Source organism: Hemiscyllium ocellatum, chromosome 11, assembly GCF_020745735.1.
Source record: "Hemiscyllium ocellatum isolate sHemOce1 chromosome 11, sHemOce1.pat.X.cur, whole genome shotgun sequence".
Lineage (NCBI taxonomy): Eukaryota > Metazoa > Chordata > Chondrichthyes > Orectolobiformes > Hemiscylliidae > Hemiscyllium > Hemiscyllium ocellatum.
In genome coordinates, this window is record NC_083411.1 from 103219861 (window position 1) to 103245739 (window position 25879).

At 39.6% G+C, this 25879-nt stretch overlaps 1 protein-coding gene across 3 annotated transcripts in view; it reads right to left on the reverse strand.

Moving 5' to 3' along the window:
* Window positions 1–1320: 1320 nt before the first annotated feature.
* stard8 (StAR related lipid transfer domain containing 8) overlaps window positions 1321–25879 on the reverse strand; it is a 215053-nt gene continuing 190494 nt past the window's right edge. For all 3 annotated transcript variants that reach the window (XM_060832773.1, XM_060832771.1, XM_060832772.1), the window contains 5 exons: window positions 25511–25625; window positions 22082–22303; window positions 17510–17727; window positions 6890–7066; window positions 1321–5658 (listed from right to left, as the gene is read on the reverse strand). In XM_060832773.1, the coding sequence (XP_060688756.1) occupies window positions 5544–5658; window positions 6890–7066; window positions 17510–17727; window positions 22082–22303; window positions 25511–25625 (847 nt within the window). In that variant the 3' untranslated portion in view covers window positions 1321–5543. The remainder of the gene's footprint in view (window positions 5659–6889; window positions 7067–17509; window positions 17728–22081; window positions 22304–25510; window positions 25626–25879) is intronic.

Here is a 25879-nt window from a genome sequence, read left to right on the forward strand (position 1 = left end):
TGAAATTAAATACTTTGAACTGTAAATGAATCTAATTTCTCTGCTGTAAATTTACACATTGTATAACATTACAGTTCCCTGGTACATTGGAAAGTTGTGCAGATAAACATCCCAAGATTTCTTTCTGAATTGACAATAGCAGAGCTCTTTCACATGCCCAGTGTTAATCTCACTGAAAATTGTGACGACAGTGGATGGGCAATTCTCCCATAGGTCAGGCTGTAATAAATAGCACTTCAAAAATCTCCAATGTCTGGTATATTTACTGGACACCCTTATGTTCGCCTACCATTGGGAGGTAAATTGAGTTTTCCAGGAATCATACCCAACTGCAATGGCAAACCTCCCTGACCCTTGGGTAAGGGAGTGAACCTTTACATTTCAAATGTGTATCTTTGCTGATGCCAAAGGAATCCTACACTTGTCCTCGTGAAGACCTTCACTGGATCTACCTTTGTTCACTATCATACTGGTTATTGGCTGTGTCAATGCAATGGGAACTCCTCCAGAATGCCCACACCAGACTCCAACTCAATATCATCTTTACAATCAAAAGACAGGGAGAAGCTTCTCTAACAAGGCAAGCTGGAAACCTCATTCAGAGCAGACAGCGCAGTGCAACAATCGTTCAGAGCAGAGAGCGCAGGGCAACAATCGTTCAGAGCAGAGAGCGCAGGGCAACAATCGTTCAGAGCAGAGAGCGCAGGGCAACAATCGTTCAGAGCAGAGAGCGCAGGGCAACAACCGTTCATAACCTTTTTCAGGGCAACTCAATGAGGATTACAAGCTTGTTTTTCAACTTCAATATTAATTGACTGTTTGACCAGGACTGGACTTTATTTTCATTGTGAAACGGAGGTCAAAAGGCCAAAGGCCATAGAAGTAAAGCACGGTGAAGTCAATTATTGAATTTTAAAGCCTTAGTTGTAGTAGGAAGGACTTTTGATAATTTTGACAGCAGAAGTGTTGAAAGGGGGAAAAAAAAGTGTTAAACTATTTGCCATTGCACTAAGTCAAACGTATCTCCCATGGAGATGGAAGATACAAATAAAAGACTATAAAGAAGAGATTAGAATGGACTGTGATTTGTCTTTGTTTTAAGACATTGAACAGTGCAGAGCAAAGAAAGCTGCATTCCTGGCTAATTTTATTTGCCTATGACAGGATTACTGTTGTCCCCATAGCACCACACAGATCTGGCTAAGAATGTTGCCAACTATATTATGGCAGGGTCAGAGGGCTCACTTAAAATTAGTCAAAACATTTCAGACATTTTAACCTGAAGTAATATTTATTAAAATGATCTGTACATTGGGCAAATTGTCAAGAAAAATATAATTTTAATATGCCTTTTTTAAAAAATCCATACAAATGTTTCACATTGGACAGATTTTATAGAAATACAATATGTACAGTTGGCAACAAAAACTCAACAAGTTAAATACCTGAGATCAAAAATACTCAATATTAAATAGAACCTGTGCCATTCTACATCCCTCAAGGTCTTCCAATCCATGAATACTCAGTCACACACATTTGTCCTACAATAATGCGCTGGGCACTGGTAATATCCATTAATTTAACATACAAGAACTTGTGTACATATGCATTCTTCATGTCCATTCTCTCAACATGAGAATACAATGCCTTAATAAACACAAAGGTAGAACTATATTGAGGGTTGATCTTCACATTTTTCCAACCTTTGATTGTAATGAATGGAAAATTATATAAAATACATCTGTGATTTCCAAAATACTCATGATGGATTAGGCTGTTTACCTAAAGCACTGTCCTGTATAAGCAGTCCAGTAATGTTATTCAAATAGCATATTCTCTGCCATCCCCACACACAAAGCCCTTTTTTTTTCCCCAAACACCTTACTTGGAACAATGAGCAATTTCAGAGGTCAGAGAAGGGAGTTTGGAATACAAGATATCAGGAATTGAAAAACGGATTTGAAAAAAAATTGAAAAATATGATTCTGCCAGCATATTTGAAGCTTCTGCAAACCTTAAAATGTTTTATTATGGCCTATCTATCTGTCATCCCATCTCCTGATGAAATGATCTGTCTAAATACTAAACACCGAATACTGGACAATTTCAGCAGTTTTGGCTGCATCTGTGGAGAGAGAAACATTTAACGTTTCATGTCTAGCATGATTCTGGTACCCTGCCAGAACTTCTGGGTTTCTCTAGCATTCTCTGTCCATTTCAGATTTCTAGCATCTGCAGTATTTTGCCTTTAATTGCATTAATTCACTTTTGGAACCAGAGAGAATTCCAGAATATTTAACTATTTATACAACATCATGTCTCTTTATAATTATATTTCTTGGTTTGACAGATCAATGATTCTTACAGTTTGCTTTTTAACAGAACTTAACATTTGATCAAAAGATGATGATACGTAGAGACTCAATCCAAACCCTTATGCTCAACTCACTAGTGATTTTTTTTTAAGCAACACTTCTGTTCATGAAGATATATAGTTTTTACATTCCTGATGAAGGGCTTTTGCCCGAAATGTCGATTTCGCTGCTCCTTGGATGCTGCCTGAACTGCTGTGCTCTTCCAGCACCACTAATCCAGAATCTGGTTTCTAGCATCTGCAGTCATTGTTTTTACCTGCATAGTTTTTGCAGTTTGTTGCAGTAATACATCTGGATTGCAGATCTTTTATCCTCACATCACACATTGTTTTGATTATTTCTTTCCTTTCCCACATCCTTCCTCTTCCAGCTTCCCATGACTAGCACATTTCATCCTTTAAAGTGAGTATACCTTTCTTTCAACACAGATTAAAAGCTTATCTCTACCGTACTCAAAAGATCAACTTTGTTAATCCTGAGATGCGTTTGGTCATTTTGTAGCTCATAGATGCATCACAAGATTCAGTCAATTTAAGAATTGCTATAAAATGCTAATTTTTCACATTTTCTGTCACAACACGGCTCAACTACTTGTCATATTTCTTTTAGTCTAGGCCTGGAGGCCAACTACATTCAATTTTTAAGAAAATCACATCTGCAAAAGTCTTTTGACAGTGATCAAAATCCTATAACTGCCCCCAATTTTATTCTTGTGATTAAGCAAAAATTTCACAATAAGTAAGTGATATGTGGAAGAAATATAAAGATGAAATGTGGCAATTGAAGAGTCAAGATTCCTGGCGAGGATGTTTAGTTTTGCTTCTTTAACAATTTAAACGTGACGCTGTTTCACCTATAGTTCAATAAAATTCAAGCAAGAGTCCATTCAAACTCTAAAATAAAACAATTTCTTCTAATCTCTAAAAATTGGGATTGTAACGATCAACTAAATTGGATTTATTAATTGAAGATATGACCACTCCAGCTTTTAAAAGAATCTGATAGCTAAAATATGGTCACCAACTTCTCCTCCTTCAACAAGGCTCCTTCAAGTCAAAAGAAAGAGTTAAACAATGCAGAGATATGAATCATAGACAAAGCTAACAGTATTTAAAGTTTTGCTGTGCAAAAAAGTGTGACTGAATATAATGTAACAACTAGCAGTTAATGTTAAATATGAGCATTCCAGCCAAATTACCATTCCACTCTGAAAGCTGAAGAATTGTTCAATTTATGGCAATCAGGCCAACTGGTGTCGCCAATGCCAACTGAGAATGCTGGACCAGAGATGCAACTACTAACAGAGCTATAGAGCAACACAATCTATACATCAAAACCATGCAAACATAAATGCCAATTTACTTCTAATATTACAGTGACCAGCTGCAAGTCTGAAATCAAAGCACCTTGTAATAACAAGTATCCACTTTGACCATAAATAGCACCATGCAAAAGAAAATACGAATACTCCAACATGCACCAATTTAAATTAAATGCATTCACTTATTTGTAGGTCAAAGGGTTGTTTAAGTTTTAAACTGCATTTTTTCAAAAACAGAACTATATGGGACTTTTTTATATCTATTAATTAAATTGTATTTTTACTAAATGGAAATTGAGGATTATGTTTATCTTGGTTATTCTGGTAATAATCAGTAATGTTCATATACTGGCATAACCACTGGGTTAGGTAACCAATCAACCAAGATGCATCAAGCTCTTCCCTTGCATGGTGCTAAAAGTCCCCAAACAAAGTTAATACACAAACTGCCATATTACAAGGATTGTATCATGGAAAATAATATTAAATTGGAACTATAAGGGTGTTAAACCAGCACTGGGATGCTAGAACTGTCATCTCAAAGACCTAGAGTGGAATGACCTATCCAAACTACTTAAAACAAAATAAAATTTGGATAATTAAAATAACAAATTCAAAGCAGAGAAATAAGAGGAGGGCAATCACATAGACGTTCCACCAATGCCCTCTTATGAAAGGGGTCTAGTGCATTGCAAAAGAATGAAGTATGTCTACAGTTGCCATCTCTGGTCAGATATATATCGGCAGAATCATCATGACCTCTCCGGTCAAAATGTAGCCCTGCACTCCCTTACAGCATCTTCTCACAGCCAATTGGAAAGGGAACAAACTAGATTTATCAGATTGCCAATGAGATAGTCTTCCTCTGATTTCCAGCTCCAAGATTGTTTTATGTAAATAAGGCAAGAAATTGTCTATATAAATGCTAGGTATTTTCACAGTACAAGGACACTGCACTCTTATTTGTGCAGCAAGTCAATGTAGTATGCTACAACAATACACAAGATCAGGTATGAGCATGAAGTTTAATAAAATAACCTCAAATGGTTTAAATGTTTATTCTTGCCACTGAAAGAACCTATTTGCAGGCCAGTCAGCAGCAACCCACACAACTTCCTAAAAACACCATTCCATTTCAGCTCCACAACCAAATCACATGCTCCCATCAACATCCCCAGCACTTCCCCATACACAGTAAACACTTCTCTGAAAGTCAACACTCATACACCTCTCGTTTCCTTATTCCATTGTTTAAGGGTCTCGACTCCAAATTCCAAGATATTTCCTTGCATTTATCTGTCCTTCTAGTTGAATGTGTTGGTTGACAATATCACAGTGAACAGATTTATAGACTTTTGGGCTGGTTTACTTTCAACAACTGAGCACAAATTGAAATAACTTCTTTCTTTACCCCAGATCTATGGGTGCAAGAATGTCACAGCAGTTAATGAATTAAAGCCATACAAAAGATTAAAACCAAGACACTGGACAGAAGAACAATGTCATTTTTAATGTATCTCACCAACTCATTAGTGTGTTACTGCTAAAATCTAATTATCAAATAACAATTACTTATTGAGTCCCATGTCACGCATGATATCTTTACACAAAAGCATGGTGGTAACCAGGATACCGGACATATTAAACCAACAGTTGGGTACTATGAAGGCATGACAGAAAGTCTGGTATATTGTAAATATAATGCTGAATGGGCTGAAGATCCATCTTCATCTGGACCTCTCATGATGCATCTTGTCCAGTTAGAATAGATAGAAGACACAGATTAGTGACAGTTGTGAAGAGTGAATATTCATTAAATACAGTTTTCTCTTGCTTGTAGTATTAGCTCATTGCAGATGTACACCGCGTGAGTTTGGTGGCAGGAAGGAATCCCGTATCCTCGCAACTTCTACTGCGCAGAGGTACCCAGAGACCTTGTTATACCATTCTGGAGTCCGACCCCTGACAGATAAAAAGAAAATAAGAAGAAAAGTCAACAACAAGAAAAAGAAAAATATTCAGCCCATATAGATGCAATGGTAAAGAAGGCATAAGAATGTCTCTTCTTCCTCAGACAGCTCTGGAAATTCAGGCATGTTCATAAGGACCCTCACGAAGTTTTACAGATGCACCATAGAAAGCATACTGACCGGGTGAATAATGGCCTGGTATGGCAATCACTCTGCCCAGGAACTAGAACTACAGAAGGTTGTGTGCACAGCCCAGATCACTGAAGCCAACCTCCTATCCATGGACTCCATTTACCCAGACCATTCCCTTGGAAAAATTTTCATCAAAAGACCCATCCCACCCCAGTAAAGCTCTTCTATAACCTGTATCAGGCAGAAGATACAGAAGCTTGAACACACACGTTCAAGAACAGTTACTCCCCTGCCATTATTAGACTGATGAATGGACACTCGAACTTCAAATAACGCTGATCTTGCTAATCTCCTAGCAAGTTGATCACGCCTAACACACCTCTTGTGTGATGTAATTTGTATGCCTGTCAAATCTTTTTCCATCCTATGATCTGTATGTCTTTGCTATGATCTGCCTGTACTGCTCGTAAACAATGCTTTTCACTGTACTTATGTACACATGACAATAAACCAAATCAGTAACATAACTCTCCCATTATAATATTCAGCTTGATTTGAAACATCTCTAATCGCTGTCACTTATATTCCAAACAAGTGATTCTAAACGTTTGTGTAAAGGTGTACTTACTTGAAATGAAAGGAATTAAACATTTCTATACCATGAAAAGGTCCATATCAAACTCCAGCTTTGTAGAATACAATCTACTTTATGCAACACAATACACAGATCAAAACAGAAGCTGCTTGATTCAGCAGCTGACTGGAGTGGAATATTCATGAGAAGTGTTTGATGACCCATACCCAAGGAGAAAAATGATCTTAACAGGAGACAAATATCTCAGAATTTAATTCAAAATTAGACTTTGAGGTTTTCAGTTGATCACAATAGCTGTTAGAGACAGTGCATCTTTCGCTCCATTTAGTATCCCACGAGAATTCTTTAAGCTTAATCAACTAATGTACTTGGATCTGCTTGAAGGGTAACCCCAGTGCCTAAGAATGAGCGCCACCAGGACAGCTCTCTCTCGATTGATGCTCACGTCCCTGCATAGTTTAATATCAGAATGGAAGGAATAATGTGAAACACAAACCTCAGGTCTGTCCTGGAGATGTACGTGAGTCGAGACCGGCCTGGGCCACAAGCCTCAACCAGGTATTGCGAATTCAGGACTACTGCTCTCACACCACCTTCCAGGGGCACTGCATTATGCTCAACAGAAACTGCTACCAGAATGCACGCTTCCTTCAGTAATTCAGTCCGCCATGCCCTACATCAGAGATAAAACAAAACGTACATTGTGACAGTGGATTGGACATTGCTATGCCAACTATAAAAATTTGACACAAAGTAAAGGCACAAAAGTAAACTGTTGTCACTGTTCGTAAAGACCACTCAAAGGAAGTTTGGGGCTTACTGAGAATGCACCAACATGTTGCAATAAGTGGTAAAAATCATTGAATAAGAACGAACCATGACACACCACACCTGAGTGAGTGTGGATGGAGTCAATGCCAATTGGAGTAGCTATTAAGAAAATACATATTATAATTTATTATTACAGTTAATCAAATCCAACAGGATTGGAATGTTTCTGAATATATAAGTATATTCACAATAGTTCTAGGAGGAAGTGAGGACTGCTGATGCTGGAGATCAGAGCTGAAAATGTGTTGCTGGAAAAGTGCAGCATCAGAGGGCCTTGGATGCTGCGCTTTTCCAGCAACACATTTTCAGCTATTCACAATAGTTGCCAGGCAATAAGTTTCTGATGAATTAAATGAAATGGGAAGTATTCTAATTTGCAAAGCCTTTAAATGTGTAACTTAATCTTGATGGTACCAGTAGATAGCCATTGGTGGCACCAATAGTAAATAAGAGGTACATGGGGCAGATTTTCACATTTCTCCACTTGGCATACTAAATTATTTTTAAAGCCAACCACAAAGACGTGCACGTTCATAGAAAGAAGTCTGCCTAATATTCAAATCAGTAATTTCAGTGTGAGGATCTCAGAATAGATTTTTAACTGTGATGTGCCCAATCAAAATATACTTGGAGAGAAACACAAAAATCTGTAGAATGGGCTTTTAAAGTGTATCAAATGTGCCTTTGATTGTCAAGAAGCACATAAACCAGGAGGAGTAGGCCATTCAACCCTTTATGTCTGCTCCTACATTCAATACGTTCATAGCTGATCTTCTATCTCATTGCTACATTTCCACTTTCTCGCCTTACTTGTTGACAACTTGTTTAAAAAAAAACTTTGAATATATTCAGTGATTTGGCCTCCCACAAACTAGTGGTAAAGAAGCTGTGGTAAAGAAGCTCACAGGTAAAGCTGTGGTAAAGCAGCTCACAGGTTCACTACCATTTAAATGAATGGTCTTTTCTTCATCTCCGTTCTAAAACTCTACCCAGTGTCCTGAGACTGGGGAATCTAAAACCAAGGGACACAATCAGAGAAAACATCCTCTCTACATCTAATCTGTCCAACCCTACTAGAATTTTGCACTCTCCAATCATATTTCCGCTTATCCTTCCACACTCTAGTGAATACAGGCCTAGTCAAACCAATCTACACTCATAGCACAATTCTGCCATCTCTAGTATCAGCCTAGTGAGCCTCCACTGTACTCCCTCAATTGCAAGGTTTTTTTTCTTGTGTAAGGAGACCAAAACTGATGCGATACTCCAGAGGTGATCTTATCAAGTCTCTGTGCAACTGCAGTACAACAGCCCTACTTCTGAACTCAAATCCGCTTGCAATGAAAGCCAATAAAGCATCTGCCTTTTGAGTTGCTTGCTGCACTTACCTATCTACTTTCCTTGACTAGTGTATAAGGAAACCCAGATCCCTTTTGTATGACTTCCCAAAATATCACCATTTAATAATATTCTTCCTTTGTTTTTCACACTAAAGTGTGAAACTTGACATTGAGCATGTCATGCATCTGCCGTGTGTTTGCTTACTCACTGAACTTGTCTAAATCACATTGAAGCCTCCATACATCTTCCTCAACTCTCAATCCACCCTAGTTTTGCATAATTAGCAAACTTGGAAATGTTGCATTTGGTTCCCTCATCCATACAGCTGAGGCCCTCCACTGATCCTGGAGATGCCCCCAGTAGTCACAACCAGCCAACTCTGAGAATGACCCATTTATTCCCCTACACTATTTGGCAACAAATCCTGGATGCATGCGAAATATACTACGCCCTAGCTTGGGTGCTCTATTTGGACAATTAATCTAAGGGACTTATCCAATACCTTCTGAAATTTTAAATAGATCACATCCACTGGTTCTCCATTAGCTACTCTACTAGGTTCATCCTCAAAAATCTACAGATTTGTTAAGCTTGATTTCCCTTTTATAAACCCACGCTGGCCTTGTTCAAACCCATTAATGCTTTCTAAATGTTATCATTTATAATAGACTCCAGAATTTTCCCCTCTACTGATGTTAGGCTAACTGGTCTGTAATTCTGTTTTTCTCTTCCTCTCTTTTTAAAAGAATGGGACTGCACTTGTCATCTTCAAATCTGTAGGAAGTGTTTCAGAGGTGATGGAATTTTGGAAGATTCCAAAACATCCAATATTTTGTTATAGACTAGGGCAGACCACTCAAAACATTCTTAAGCAGGCAGCCCAAACCATAACAGTGCAGTTTGTTTCAGTACGATGAAAATTACCCGGAGTAAGTTAGCTAGGTTGACTGCCAGGATTGAAAACAAAAATTTATTCACAAAATTACACAATGAAACACAAACATAATAAAGACCCCCTACAGAACTCAGTCTATCCAAACTAGACTCAATTATGCTGTTCCAATTACAACAGTCCCAAAAAGCAAACCCGGAAACACAGTAAAAATGAAACAAATGCTTACAGGTTGAAGTTAGAAGGGCAGAAGGAGAGGAAAGTTTAGCAGCTTGTTTCCACACAGCTGAACTCCTAACGAGTTCTGGAATGAACTGCTCAGCTAGAGAGCTGACCATTCCCCTTTCAGTCCAGTACACAGGTCACTTCTAAAACCTGACCACTTTGGCCTGAAGTCTCACCTGTGTACATAACAAACAAATCCTTTTTCATCTCTAACGAAGTAGATGCTTCGGAGCCCGAAGGGTTTTATGACCCCTCTGAAAAAAAAAATCAAGGACACAGTATCCTTGAGAAAAGGAACAGCTTTTTAGAGAAAACAAAAGGACTAGCTTTGTGACAACTTCTAGGGCCACTTCCTTTATTACCCTGCAATGTAGATCATCAGGCCCTGGTGATTTGAATAAAAATATTTGGAATATACATTTGGGAATAAGCATAGCAAGAAAAATGATGTTGGAGGTTTTAAAAATAGCAAAGATATATTATAGATATGTATTAATCCAGAATACATTGAGGCACTTGACAGAATAGGATCTGGAATAGTTTGGCGTTAAATATCAATACTGGCCTCAAAAATATAAAGCAATTTGCACAATCAAAACTACAATAGAGAAATAAAGAAATGAAAGCAAGGAAGGTGGTCCAGAAGTGGAACAGCAATACTAATGTGGAAGGAGGAATGGATCCAAACACAGCACAACAGTGAGTGCCAGTAACCAAAGGAGGGAAGGTAGGAAGTAAAACAAATGTCAGAGGATCCAGAGTAATAGTGGAAGCTAGGGATTGAAATGTTATAAAGTTGAGGAATCAAGATGGTATCTTTGAGGTTGAAGTGGGTCTAAAATGGGTCACAACGCTCATGAAATAGGGCAACAGGATGAGGGGAAGAAATGGTTATTTTAGCAAAAGGTACCCAAACTCCGATTCTTAGCAATAGCAAAAGTGAGACTGAAGGGTGAAAAAATAGCGGGGAACAGAATCAGAGATAAAAGTACATTTTGAAATAATAATGTCAGAAACCAGGCTGAAAGTCTGAGCATTAATTTGAAATGAAAACTATATGAAAACTATATAACTTAACATGTAGCCATGATGTCAACAGTTGAATTCCAAGATCCAATAATAATCCAATAATTATTTTAGAGTCACTACACATGGCTTTGAACACAATTTCTACAGTCAAACATATTTGAACTATGCTCCTGGTGGTGGGATTACTGAATCAGAGCATAGGAGACCATTCAGACCATCATATCTGTTATCCAATCAGCCTTACTCAACTGCACTTTTCCTAAAGTCCTGCAAATAGTTTCAAATCAAGATACCAGAGCGCAATTTATTATTAAATCTGCTTTCACCACCCATCCAGATCATAACAGTGACCTGAATTTTTCATAAATGGAGGGGATCACTGGTTTAGCCAAAGTTACACCAGAAACTGGAATCTCAAGGTCCAGCCCCAGACTTTAAGAGACAGAATTTCAATGTCATGCAAATCTTAGAAAAATTCCTCATTTCTGTCCTTAAAGGGTAACAGGCTTTTTTCTTAAAAACAAAAGTACCTTCTTGTTTGAGTCACACATATCCTTTCCAAGTTCCCCTTGTTATTGTTCAGGACCTTACAGACTTCAGGTAATTGAGGCAGTAAATGGAACTTTGACTTTCGTGGTTAAAGGGATTATATTTAAAAGCAGATAGGTTATGTTGCAGCTGTATAGGATGCTAGTGAGGCCACACCTTAAGTGCTGCATGCAGATTGGTCTTCTGACTTGAGAAAGGATGTACTGGCACTGGAGGGGGTGCAGAGAACATTCACTATATTGATTCTGGAGTTGAGGGGGTTGGCTTATGAGGAGAGACTGAGTAGCCTGGGATTATATTCATCTCAATTTAGAAGATTGAAGGCAGAACTTCTAGAAACATGAAACTATGAAGGGAGTAGATAAGATAGAAGTAGATAGGATATTTCCACTGGTGGGTGAAACTAGGACAACAGGCATAGTCTCAAAATTAGGGCAGCAGATTTATGACTGAATTCAGAAGGAACTTATTCACCTAAAGGGTTGTGAATCTGTGGAATTCCCTCCCTAGTGCAGTAGTTGAAACTTCCTCACTGAATATTTTTAAAGCTAAGATGGAGAATTTTTTTGAAAAAATAGTAAAGGAATAAGGGTTGTGGTGAGAGGGCGGGTAAATGGAGCTGAGGCCATGATAAGATCAGCTCTGATCTTATTGAATGGTGGAGCAGGCTCCAAGGGCCAGACGGCTTACTCCTGCTCCTTACGTTCAAGAAAGTCCCTCCTCACGCCTCTAAACTCCAATGGAAATATGCCCTTCTGTCCAATCCTTCCATATAAGACAAACAAATCCATGTGTCAATCTAATAAACCTCCTCTGAGCCACCTGAACATGTTTAGATCAAACCTGCACACAGTATTGAAGATATGGTTTCTTCAACATCATGCAGAACTGAAACAAAACTTCACTTTTAAGTTCAAGTTCTCTTATTAAAAGATAGCATTCCATTAATAACCTTCTGTATCTGCATATTAACTTTGTGATATGTACTAGCACATCTAGGCCTCTCTGCACGTTGGATTTCTGTAGTTGCTTTCAGTTTAACTACTGCTTTTTTTTTAAAACAAAAAAGTCCTGTTAAAACCAAGTCAAAATTTTCCCCACAATCTACTCCATTCACCAGATTACTGTGCACTCACCCAATCTCTCTATATCTGTCTGCATCCTTATGTACTTTTTACAACATACTTCACTACATATCTTTGTATCATCTGCAAGTCTACCAGGTGCCTCAAAAGTCTAAAATTAACACCTAGGATGAAGTCAACCAAGACCTGACGTCTTGTCAGACTGCAGTTCCATCAATGTACACACTACTGCTTCCCTAGTGGTTGCAATTGCATCTCTTGACATTAGACAGAGGTCAATCATTACATGATTCATGCTGAATGACCCTTTTCACAACCTCTCATCATACTGGACTGCCTACCAGCTCATAGCTTAAGGGACAGCTCCAAGTGGTTATAAACTCTTGTTTGTTAAATAAGAAGTGAGTAAATGAACACTTGAGAAGCTTTTATAGTCTTAGCATTATCCTGAGGTCTGCTCATGATGGATATTAGGTTCGGTTGGCATGGGAGGTTGAGGGGGCAAAATGTGGCACTAACCGAGCCTCGGGGCTATAAAGGACATGCTTAGAGAAATCTAGCTTGGCAAGAAGGACTACAGACAAGAGAGAGTGGGAAGAAGGGGCAAAAGTTGACATGGAAGGTATAAGGGGCCATGGGGTGGGTACAGGCCATGAGATGGCATGGGCAGAGATAGGTGATTGTTCTTTTTATGAGGTCTTGAGAGCTGGAAGATATTATCTTTTTCATATACAAAAAAAATGTCACTTTTTCTTGACAAGGGAACGAAAGCCAGTGCTTTAACCTGCATTAGGGAGCATGCTACTTGAAGAGGTAGCATGAAATAGTCACTGCTGGAGATGTACATTTGCAGTAGCATAAAACAACAGATAGTTTCAATCAAAAATAAAATTTCTAATTCAGTGCAGTTAGCAAAAACTAATTAAGGCCTACCAACCATTTAAAGTCTCCCATTTTACATTTTTATGGCCTTCCAGAAGGCATTTGATAAAGTCCCACTTACGAGACTGTTAACCAGGTAACAGTCCATGGAATGGAGGGCAAATTATTAACAGACCTGTGAAATTGGTTGAGTGGCTGGTGTCAGAATATAACAATATTGGGTAAGTACTCAAATCAGCAGGATGTGACCAGTGGGTGTCCCACAAAGGGTGAGAGAGATTTCCACAAGGAATACTTTCCAGATCATATGAAGTTAAATGTAGTGGATGATGTCCTAAGAGACTTGGGGTTCAGGTGCGTAGATTTTAAAATGTTGTGAGCAAGTACAGAAAATTAATCAAGAAAGCTAATGGAATTCTGGCCTTTATATCTAGTGAACTGGAGTTCAAGTTGCAAATGTCATGTGGTAGTTATACATAACTCTGCTTAAACCCCACCTGGAGTACTATGAACAAATATGGGCACCACAAACTTTGGAAGGATATATTGGCCTTGGAGGGAGTGCAATGTAGGTTGACAAGAATGATATCTGGACTTAAGAGGTGAAGTTTGAGGAAAGATTGTACAAATTGGACTTGTTTTCTAGAATATAGAAAGTTAAGAGGTGATCTGATCAAAGTTTTGAAGGTGTTAACAGGAAAAGTCAGTTTATCTTTATCTACTCTATTTCCACTGATAACCTGTGAGGTGCTGCATTTTGGAAAAAAGCAAATCAGGGCATGGCGTACATACTTAATAATAAGGTGTTGCTAAACAAAGAAAACTTGGAAGTGCAGGTTCATAGTTCCTTGAAAGTGGAGTCCTAGGTACAAAGAACATTACTGCACAGGAACAGGCCCTTCGGCATTCCAAGCCTGCGCCAATCCAGATCCTCTATCTAAATGTGTGACCTATTTCTGAAGGATCTGTATCCCTCTGCTCCCTGTCCATTCATGTATCTGTCTAGGTACATTTAAATGACGCAATTGTGCCCACTTCCACCACCTCCGCTGGCAATATGTTCGAGGCACCCACCACCCTCTGCATAAAGAACTTTCAATGCATACCTCCCTTAATTGTTTCCCCTCTCACTTTGAACTTGTGACACCTTGTAACGGAGTCCCCCACTCTGAGAAAAAGCTTCTTGCTATCCACCCTGTCTACACCTCTCACGATTCTATAGACCTCCATCAATCAATCAGATCCCCCCTCAACCTCTGGCTTTCGAATGAAAATAATTCTAATCTACTCATCCTCTCTTCATAGCTAGCGCCCTCCATACCAGACAACATCCTGGTGAACCTCCTCTGCAAAGCATCCACATCCTTTTGGTAATGTGGTGAACAGAACTGGTATGTAGTGCTCCAAACGTGGCCGAACCAAAGTCCGACACATGTGTAACATGATCTGTCGACTCTTGTACTCAACACCCCATCTGATGAAAGATAGCATGCCGTATGCCTTCTTGACCACTCTATCAACCTATGTTGCCACCTTCAGGGTACAATGGACCTGAATACCCAAATCTCTGTGTACTAATTTTCCCCCAGAGCTTTTCCATTTAGATTAGATTAGATTACTTACAGTGTGGAAGCAGGCCCTTTGGCCCAACAAGTCCACACCGACCCACCGAAGCGCAACCCACCCATACCCCTACATATACCCCTTACCTAACACTACGGGCAATTTAGCATGGCCAATTCACCTAACCCGCACATCTTTGGACTGTGGGAGGAAACCGGAGCACCCGGAGGAAACCCACGCAGACACGGGGAGAACGTGCAAACTCCACACAGTCAGTCGCCTGAGGCGGGAATTGAACCCAGGTCCCTGGCGCTGTGAGGCAGCAGTGCTAACCACTGTGCCACCGTGTCCACTCTTGAATTGGATCATTCAAAATGCATCACCACGTATTTGCCCAGATCAAACTCCATCTGCCATTTCTCTGCCCAACTCTCCAAACAATCTATATTCTGCTGCATTTCTGACAGCCCCCTTCACTATCTGCTACTCCACCAATCTTAGTGTCACTTGCAAACTTGCTAATCAAACCACACATGCCTTCCTCCAGATCATTTAGACAGGACGCTGAAGGCAATATTTGCTATGCTTTCCTTTATTGGTCAGTACATTGAGTATAGGAGTTGAGAGGTCATGTTGTGGATGTATAAGACATTGGTTAGGCCATTTTTGTAATAGTGTGCGCAATTCTGGTCTCCCTGCTATAGGAAGGATGTTGTGAATCTTGAAAAGGTTCAGAAAAAATTTACAAGGATATTATCAGGGTTGGAGGGTTTTGAGGGAGAGGCTGAATAGGCTGGGACTATTTACCATAGAGCGTTGGAGGCTGAGGGATGACCTTCTAGAGGTTTATAAAATTATGACAGCCATGGATAGAGTGATTGGATAAGGAGTGTTCCTCAGGGTAGGGATTCCAAAACTAGAGGGCATAGGTTTAAAGTGAGGAGAAAGATTTAAAAGGGTCCTTTTTCCACGTAGAGTGTGTCCATGGAACAAGCTGCCAGAGGAAGTGGTGGAGGCTGGTCCAATTTAAAAGGCATATGGATGGGTGTATGAATAGGAAGGGTTTAAGAGGGATATGCACAAAAGGCTGGTAAATGTGACTACACTAATTTAGGATATCGGATCAGCATGGACAGTTTGGACCAAAGGGTCTGTTTCAGTGCTGTACATCTCAATGACTCTGTGACACTAGTTGGGAGCTCTACAACTGGGTGATATTATTGTGAATTAGGGCCAATCTACTCAGAATCCCTACAACTTGGAAGCAGGCCATTCAGCCCATCAAGTTCAAACTGACTGTCCAAAGAGCATCAGACCTAGAATCACTCCCTACCCTAACGCTGTAACCCTGCATTGCCCATGGCTAATTCAACTTTTCTGCACATCCCTGGACACTGCAATTTAGCATCACAATCCACCTAACCTGCCCATTTTTGTATGGTGGGAAGAAACCTGGAGGAACCCATGAAGACACAGGAAGAATGAACAAGCTCCATACAGACAGACAGTCATCCAAGGGTGGAATGGAACCTGGGTCCCTGACACTGAAGCAGCCATGCTAACCATTGACCCACCATGCTGCTTAAAAAGAGGTGTTAGGAAGCAGTTCTATACACAAAGGGTGATCAATGTACGGAACTTTATTTGTCAAATTACAGTGGATGCTGGATCAGTTAATTTTAAATCTGAGAAAGAAAAATTGTTGTTAAGCAAAACTATTAAGGGATATGAGCCAAAGGCAGGTACAGATATATGGAATTAAGTCACAGAGCAGCCATGATCTCACAGAATGGCAGAACAGGCTCAAGGGAACAAATGGTCTAATCTTGCTCCTATATTATGTTCCTAACAATGCTGGACCTCTTAAGTATTGACATTTCAAAATGATAGTGATTCAAGATTACAATGATGTTGTCGAAACTTGCTGTATACTCCACTGAGTTTGCAAAGCTAAAGGGTAATGCGAATGACAAGTTTAAAACTATCTAAAACAACCTTAGACCATCACAAAAGTAGTGAAAATCAAGCAGAACTGTTAATAACTTGAATCCAACGCAAAACCTGAAGCAGTTTAAACTTGCGTATATTTAATGAGGTAATGCATCTGACATTGTAAAGTGAAAGGCACATATAAAGTAACTTTATTCAAGACCATTAACAAAAAAATGCTTTCGATTGTTTATCTGAACTCCAAGTCTGCTGTTCATATAAATATTTTTGGCAGCCCTTTAGGAACACATCATAAATATGCTCATGAAGATTTTCTCGAGTCACTTGATGCAGAAGAATCATACATGTGCTTAATGAGAAAATACTGAGCAGAGGAAATCGTTCACATAGCATGCTTGGCCTTGTGCCTAAATCTAATTATTCTCATTCACAAAATAATAGCTGTACCCAAAGATGTGCAAATTATTCTCTGGCCATTGAACCCATCGTAAAGTCATTTTGTGGTTATGAATATTTATGAACATAAAACAATTCACTCTATTTCCTGATGTTGATCTTATGCTGAGAAAGAAACATCAAGCAGCATAACTACTTCAACTGTTCAGATGTTGCATTAAAATTGCATTTAATTATTTTACATATAATACTCAGGACTGGATTCTAGTGAGTAAAAGGTGCCAATTACAAGTATTCATGAATTACAATGCTACACTTTAGCAATGAACACATTTTCATGAAGGACTGATGCTGACCCAGTAATCAGTCTTACCTTAGAACAACATAGTCTCGCCTGGGATGTGGCGCCATGCTATCGAGAACATAATGGCAGATCTCCTTATTTTTATCTAATTGTTCCACAACATTTACAACCAGCACATCATCATCCCAAAGGTGGCGTTCTCTTAGCAGACGATTTAATACAGAATTAGGAGTGGCTTCTATCTCGGTTGTCACTTTCCATAAACGAAGGGGATGTCCATCACCAACCTACCAACACCAGGTAGAACAGAAGGAAAACATATTAGGGTGTTACAGAGAGAGATTGTCATCCCCTTTCAAAGAACAAAGAAAATTTACAGCCCAGGAACAGACCCTTCGGTCCTCCAAGCCTGAGCCGATCCAAATGTACTGTCTAAACCTGTTGGTCAATTCCTAAGAATTGGTATCCCTCTGGTCCCCACCTACTCATGCATCTGCCCAGATGCATCTTAAATGAATCTATCATGCCTGCCTCTACCACCTCTGCTGGCAACGCGTTCCAAACACCCACCACCCTCTCTGAAGTACTTGCCACGTGTATCCCCCTTAAACTTCCCACCTCTCACCTTGTAAGCATGACCTCTGGTTTTGAATCCTTCACCCTGGGAAAAAGCTTGTCTCTATCCACCCTGTCTATACCCTTCATGATTCTGTAAACCTCAAATCAGGTCCCCCCTCAACCTGTCTTCAAGCTAATACCTTCCATACCAGGTAACATCCTTGTAAACTTTCTCTGCACCCTCTCCAAAGCATCCACATCCTTTTGGCAATGTGGCGACCAGAACTGTACACGGTATTCTACATGCGGCCGAACCAATGTCTTGTACAATTTTAGAGAGGGAGCCAAAAACAAAAGCCATCCCAAAGTTTATTTATTTTCTTCTAAAACTCAGGGCATTACAAGAATATTTCCTGGAAAGTCATGCCTATTTGAAAACTACTCCCTAGCCCAATTCCAACATGTAGGAAACCTTCCCACTCTACAAATACTTAGATCACTTCTTCACTACATTACCTCATGCAATAAGGATAGCTCTGCTCTATCACACAAGCACATCTAATGCAAGAAACCCCCAGGATTATATGGTATAGCAGAGGAAAAGGTGTGTAAAGCTGCCAAAGATCATGGTGAGTTTGGGGATTTTGATGATTTTAAGAATTCTGCAAAGAACAATCAATAAAAAGGATTAAAAGAACAAATAGAATGAGGCAGTAAACTAGCCCAGGTGAAAATAAACTGAAAAAGCTTCCGCAGGGATGAGAAACAGCTGAGCAAAAATAAACGAGTCCATTACAAACAGAATCAAGGGAAAATATAATGGGAAATAGGAAAATGGTGGAGAAACAAAACAAATATTTTGTCTGCCTTCAGAGCAAGATACTAAAAACCTCCCAAAAATAATGGAAAATCTGACAACTAGGGTAAATTACAAACTGCAAGTTATTAATATTTTTTTAAAAATAGCAATGGGACCTGATCATCTATGTCAGTGTTGAAAGGGGTGTCTGTAGACAGAGTAAATGCGTTAGAGGTCATCTTTCAAACTTCTAGAGACTCTGGAATAATCCCACAGATTGGAAGGTCACAAATGCTACTTGTTATTATTCATGCTACTATTTAAAAAGGAGTGGCGAGTGTCAACATGAATTTATGAAAAACAAATGTTTGACAAACCTTGAGGATGTAACTAACAAAATAGATAAGAGGGAATTGATGAAGATGCTGTATTTTTTCAGAAGGCTTTCATAAAGTCCCATACAAAAGACTGATCAACAAATATAAAATCCTTGGGATTAGGGATAATATACTGACATGGATTAAAAATTAGTTAATAGACAGAAAACAGTAGGAGTACATGGCTCATTGTCAGGTGCAATTAGTGAGGTAGTACAAAGATCAGTGCTTTGGCCCTAGCTATCCATGATCTAGATCAAATGATTGATGATCAAAATTAAATGTGATATTTCCAAGTTTGCAGATGATATAATTGGGGAGGGTGTAAGTTTTATATATTAGTCACCCAAAATTAACATGCAGGTGCAGCAAGGAGTAAAATTTCACATGGTATGTTACCCTTTATAACATGGCTAAACATTGGACCTGCAATGCCTTACTCTCATTACATAAAGCTTTGGTGAGACTATATCTCACCAAAGATATGTTTTAGTCTCATCATAGAAGGAAACGTATTTTTGATACAGAGGTAGTATAGCAAATGTTCACCAATATATTCCTGGAATGAAGAGAATGTCCTTGGAGGAAAGATTAAATAGCCTGACTTACATTCTATGAAGTTTCCAAGAATCTCATTCAGACATAGAAAAATTACAGGGATTAACAAGGTAACGCAGTAAGAATGCTTCCTCTAGCTGAGGGGATCTATTTCCAGGGGAGACAGTCTCAATAAGAGTAGGCCATTTTGGACTGAAACAAGGAAAATTTCTTCACTCAGAGGATGTCGAATCTTTGGAATTCTCAGGTTCAGCCGGTTTTAGAGGCTCAGTCATTGAACCAGTTCAATGCTGAAATTGATAGATTTCAACTATTAAAAAACACAAGAAATATGGAGATAGTGCAAGAGAATTGTATTGAAGTACATACTCAGCCATGGTGAGTTCAAAGAGCTGCTTGGCCTATTCCTGCTCTTATGTTCTTATAGTTTATAAAATACTTCAGTAAAAAGCAGCTCCAGATGGAAAACATTAACCACACTGCATTGCCAATTGTTAAATTTGTTGCACTGTCTGAAGGCAGGCATAAACAATTACAAGCAACTGTGTTAGCAATAATTCTCCTCATCAACTATTCCAGTCACAGACTCGATGATTCAGTGGAATATTTTAACTTATGATACCAAATGGGATAGTCCTGCTTGACTGAACTAACCAGCCACATTCTTAATGGCAGAACAGACAAAGTCTGGTCCCTTGTGTATTCACTATCTGTAGACAATTTTGTTTTCCTACAGTCCATGATTTTATCTACAGTTCTACATCCGAAAAAAAAATCAGTGACTGAGATCACAATGTCTGGCCAGATAGATTAGCAAGAAAAAAAGTTGGAAGTGGTTTAAACACACTTAGAGAACAGGATTATCTCATAAATAACCCACAAGTACCATACACACTGTTAAGCAGACTGAAGCTTTTAACTGATTTCCTCTTTTCTGTTAGTTTCTATATTAATCACTTATCCCAAAGCTCTGCTGTTGAGACAGTTGTACAGTCATCAAAATTTTCCCAAAAAATCCAGCAATTGAAAATACTTGTGACCAGCGGTTAAAGAAGTTGCACAACATTTAGCCGTTAGAAAAGCTAATGAACTGTCAAAGCAGCCTCTTCAGCTCAAGGTAAAACTGAATCAGCCTGGGTGACTACTGAAATGAAAATGTATTGCTGGAAAAGCGCAGCAGGTCAGGCAGCATCCAAGGAGCAGGAGAATCGACATTTCAGGCATGAGCCCTTCTTCAGGAACCTGTTGACCCCCTGAAGAGTAACCCACCCAGACCCATTCCCCTCTGATTAATGCACCTAATACTATGGGCAATTTAGCATGGCCAATTCACCTAACCTGCACATCTTTGGACTGAGAGGGGAAATCGGAGCACCCAGAGGAAACCCACGCAGACACAGGGAGAACGTGCAAACTCCACATAGTCGGATGAGGCTGGAATTGAACTTAGATCCCTGGCACGGAGAGGCAGCAGTGCTAACCACTAAACCAATGTGACACCCCATATGTGACGCAGGGACACTAGAGGGCGTAACAATTGCAATCCTAGCATTTAGTCTTGGTTTTACAAATGTGAGATCACATCATAAAATACAGATCACATTAACAGTAACACAATTTTTAATTCTATGAAAAACAAAAAATGATTTTAGGATATAACATTTGTTATCATTTTAAGAATGTAAATGTAAAGTACTAGTGTTCTCATAACAGTAAAGTCACCATTTTCCCACCAGATCATAGAGCTGCTCTCGTTCGAGAGACACGACTGATGGTAACTTGACCAGAGAGTCACCTTGCCTCAAGCAACAGGATAGGTTGAGAAGGAGAGTTCATCATGGGCACCTCAGGAATAGAACCCACCCTATTTGCATTAGTCTGTATGCAAAGCAACTATCCATAGAGTCATAGAGATGTTCAACACGGAAACAGACCTTTCAGTCCAACTTGTCCATGCTGACCAGATATCCCAACCTAATCCAGTCCCACTTGCCAGCACCCGGACAATTTTGCTCCAAACCCTTCCTATTCATATACCCATCCAGATGCCTTTTAACATGTTGCAATTGTACTATCCTCCACCGCTTCCTCTGGCAGTTCATTCCACACACGTACCACCCGGTCAACTAATCAAACTATAGATGGCAAGCACAAAATAAAGTTATACATGCATGTTAAGATATGATTCAAGTATAAGTGAAAGTTCACTTTTGCAAATTTTCACTTCAATCCAAATAGAGGGATAATTTGGTAAGCAAAACTTGGCCTAAACCTAACCTTGAAAGCACAATGTGTTGTAAGATGATATTCATTTCAAGGGTCTAAACGTGTGAAACTTCAATAAAATACCTTCTTGTAAGAAAGTTCTGTGTTCACAGGTCCTTGGATGCTAGTCCAGCCTTTGAATTTTTCTCCAGCCTCCTTTAGTAGGTCCTGAATAATGTCTTCCACGCAGATCATATATTCCTTATCCCTGCCTTCGTGATGTCCCCTTAAGCTGTCCATGGGCAGAGGATGCGCATCACCTGCAATGTAGGAGTTTCGAGACTGCACCATTATATCATGTGGAATCTGTCAAAAACAAAATCGATAAAATTTTCAATAGTCAAATTTGTGGTCCACTAAATATTTTGTCTAGAGTTGTGCCAATCCTTCGAATGAATGCTGCAAGTACCTTATGTTCAACAGTGTGCCCATACTGGCCAATAACAAAATTAATTATTTACATGAGACATTGAGTCTTTCTCACAAGCATAAAGCCACATACGTTCCTTCAATTTTTACAGAAGCAACTAAATCATTTGAGACAAAAAAATCTTCACGCTGCTTTATGTTACAGATAGCAAGAAAACTTGCAGAACAATAGATAACCACATCAGGATCCCGATTTTAATTCAACCTGCCCTAAAAGACAGATCTAAGCCTCCTAGTCTTTCATAGCTTCTTTCCCCCTCAAACATTAAGTACTCGCTGTTTATCATTGATTGTGTTTCCCTTCACTCCTTCGGATGGAGGAACTACTGGAGGGAGAGCGACAGCAGAAGCAGGAGGCTGGGAAATGAGGAGGAGGGACAAGCAACAGATGAACCTGTTAGGGGAGACACTCAAAAGGCCTTACAAGTACAGGTTGGTGACGATTCGCCGCAGCAGATTCACCGCCGATGATTAGCCACTGCCAGTTCTCCACTGGAGTCGTTTGACCTCTGGAGACTATTCGCCACCGGAAATATGTAAATGTACTGACTGTTTTCCCTCCCACCTGTTCTTTCATACTTCTCAGAACATAGAAAAATACAGCATAGTACAGGCCCTTTGGCCCTCAATGTTGCGCCAATCCAAGCCCACCTAACCTACACTAGCCCACTATCCTCCATATGCCTATCCAATGCCCATTTAAATGCCCATAAAGAGGGAGAGTCCACCACTGTTACTGGCAGGGCATTCCATGAACTCACGACTCGCTGAGTAAAGAATCTACCCCTAACATCTGTCCTATACCTACCACCCCTTAATTTAAAGCTATGCCCCCTCATAATAGCTGACTCCATACGTGGAAAAAGATTCTCATGGTCAACCCTATCTAAACCCCTAATCATCTTGTACACCTCTATCAAGTCACCCCGAAACCTTCTTTTCTCCAATGAAAACAGCCCCAACTGCCTCAGCCTTTCCTCATACGATCTTCCTACCATACCAGGCAATATCCTGGTAAATTCCCTCTGCACCCGTTCCAGTGCCTCCACATCCTTCCTCTAGTATGGAGACCAAAACTACACACAATACTCCAGATGCGGCGCACCAGAGTCTTATACAACTGCAACATGACCTCAGGACTCCGGAACTCAATTCCTCTACCAATAAAAACCAGTATGCCATATTCCTTCTTCACAGCACTATTTACCTGGGTGGCAACTTTCAGAGATCTGTGTACATGGACACCAAGATCCCTCTGGTCATCCACACTACCAAGTATCTGACCATTAGCCCAGTACCCCATCTTCTTGTTACTCTTACCAAAGTGAATCAACTCACACTTACCTACATTGAACTTCATTTGCCACTTTTCTGCCCAGCTCTGCAGCTTATCTATATCCCGCTGTAACCTGCCACATCCTTCCTCACGGTCAACAACTCCACCAACTTTCGTATCATCCGCAAACTTGCTCACCCAACCTTCTAGCCCCTCCTCCAGGTCATTTATAAAAATGACAAACAGCAATGGTCCCAAAACAGATCCTTGCAGAACACCGCTAGTAACTGCACTCCAAGATGAACCTCTACCATCAACTACTACCCTCTGTCTTCTTCCAGCCAGCCAATTCCTAATCCAAACCTCCAACTCACCCTCAATGCCATACCTCCGTATTTTTTGCAGTAGCCTACCATGGGGAACCTTATCAAACACCTTACTAAAATCCATATACACCACATCTACCATTTTACCCTCGGCCACCTCCTTAGTCACCTTCTCAAAAGAATTCAATAAGGTTTGTAAGGCATCACCTGCCCTTCACAAAACCATGCTGACTATCCTTGATCACATTATTCCTATCCAGATGTTCATAAATCCTATCCCTTACAATTCTCTCTAAGACTTTGCCCACAACAGAAGTGAGACTCACCGGCCTCTAGTTACTAGGGTTATCCCTACTCCCCTTCTTGAACAAGGGAACCACACCTGTTATCCTCCAGTCTTCTGGCACTATTCTTGTAGACAACGAGGACTTAAAAATCAAGGCCAATGGCTCTGCAATCTCCTCCCTTGCTTCCCAGAAAATCCTAGGATAAATGCCATCAGGCCCAGGGGACTTATCTATTTTCACCCTTTCCAGAATTTCCAACAACTCTTCCATACATACCTCAAAGCCATCCATTATATAACTACATATTCTATATTGATAAAAAAAAGGTAAAATAAGTATCATTTTATTGGTTTATATATAAAAATGAGTTACAAACTTTAACCAGAAAAAGGAAATATATTTTACAAATCTTTATAATGGCCGTAAAATCTCAGTAATATTAAACAATGAAATTTTAGTTCATTTGATAGTTATGCACTATTTATTTATAAAGATAAAAGCCAAAGCAATTATCATTTTTGCTTTTAAAGCATTATCAGGATCAGTGTTGTATTGATGAGTTGCTCCAACTGCAGCGATATGTCTATGCATACTTTGTGCCAAATGAAAGAAACAGCCCCTAATTCTAACTTCAGGAAAACATTCTCTCATAGCACTGATAGCTGCCTGCTCAAAGTCACAATGGATAAACTGTGGTCTGGGATTAGGTACCAAGGACTTCACCATTTCAAACATGCATACACACGTTGAACACTGCTTATTTAATAGACGTATATACACTATTGGATGGCCAAGGAAGTAATCGTATAATCATATTTGGTAGGGAATTTTGGATACATCATTTAGCAGAGTCAACGTGGTTTGTGGATGGCAGGTTCAACATAGTCCCTATTTTACTCTCTCAGGTATATTGTATTTTAGCAAAAAGACTTGATGGGGTTCATCCAATATTGTTTATACTTCTATTTGCGGTATTTGCAGTGGTGAATCGTCTTCAGTGGCCAATGGCCGGTGGCTAAGCACCCACAGAGGTCAAAGGGCAGTGGCTAATTGACGGTGGCGAATCTGCTGTGATGAATGGTCCCATTCCTTACAAATACAGCACATTTCAATTCTAATCTTTCCATCACCCTCTTTCACTCCCAAGTGTGGTCAAAAGATTCGAAGTATGAACTCAAATTATCTTTGATTGTACCTGGAATAATTTCTTGCACTCTGCAATCATATGACCCAGTCCCTCAGTTGCTGCCAGATTCTCATTGAGGTCCCTCTGATCAGGTTTGTTCAATACACCCCTTCTTCGAATCACCCTACAAATAAGGTCAAGAAAAAAATCTTAAGACGACCCATATAAACTTCACACAAACTTCACTATTTTTGTCTCTAACTGCTCTGTTACCATCCCGCAGAAAGCAGTTGAAAGGATATAACATTGAACTACAATACAAATCTTCTATGTTTCACCAGTAAGCAAATTCATTTAGGCACTGGAGACAAAGGTTGACTCTGATTGGAATTTTTGTTCTGCAGTGGCACTGATCTCCTTATTGCCTCAACATTTGAA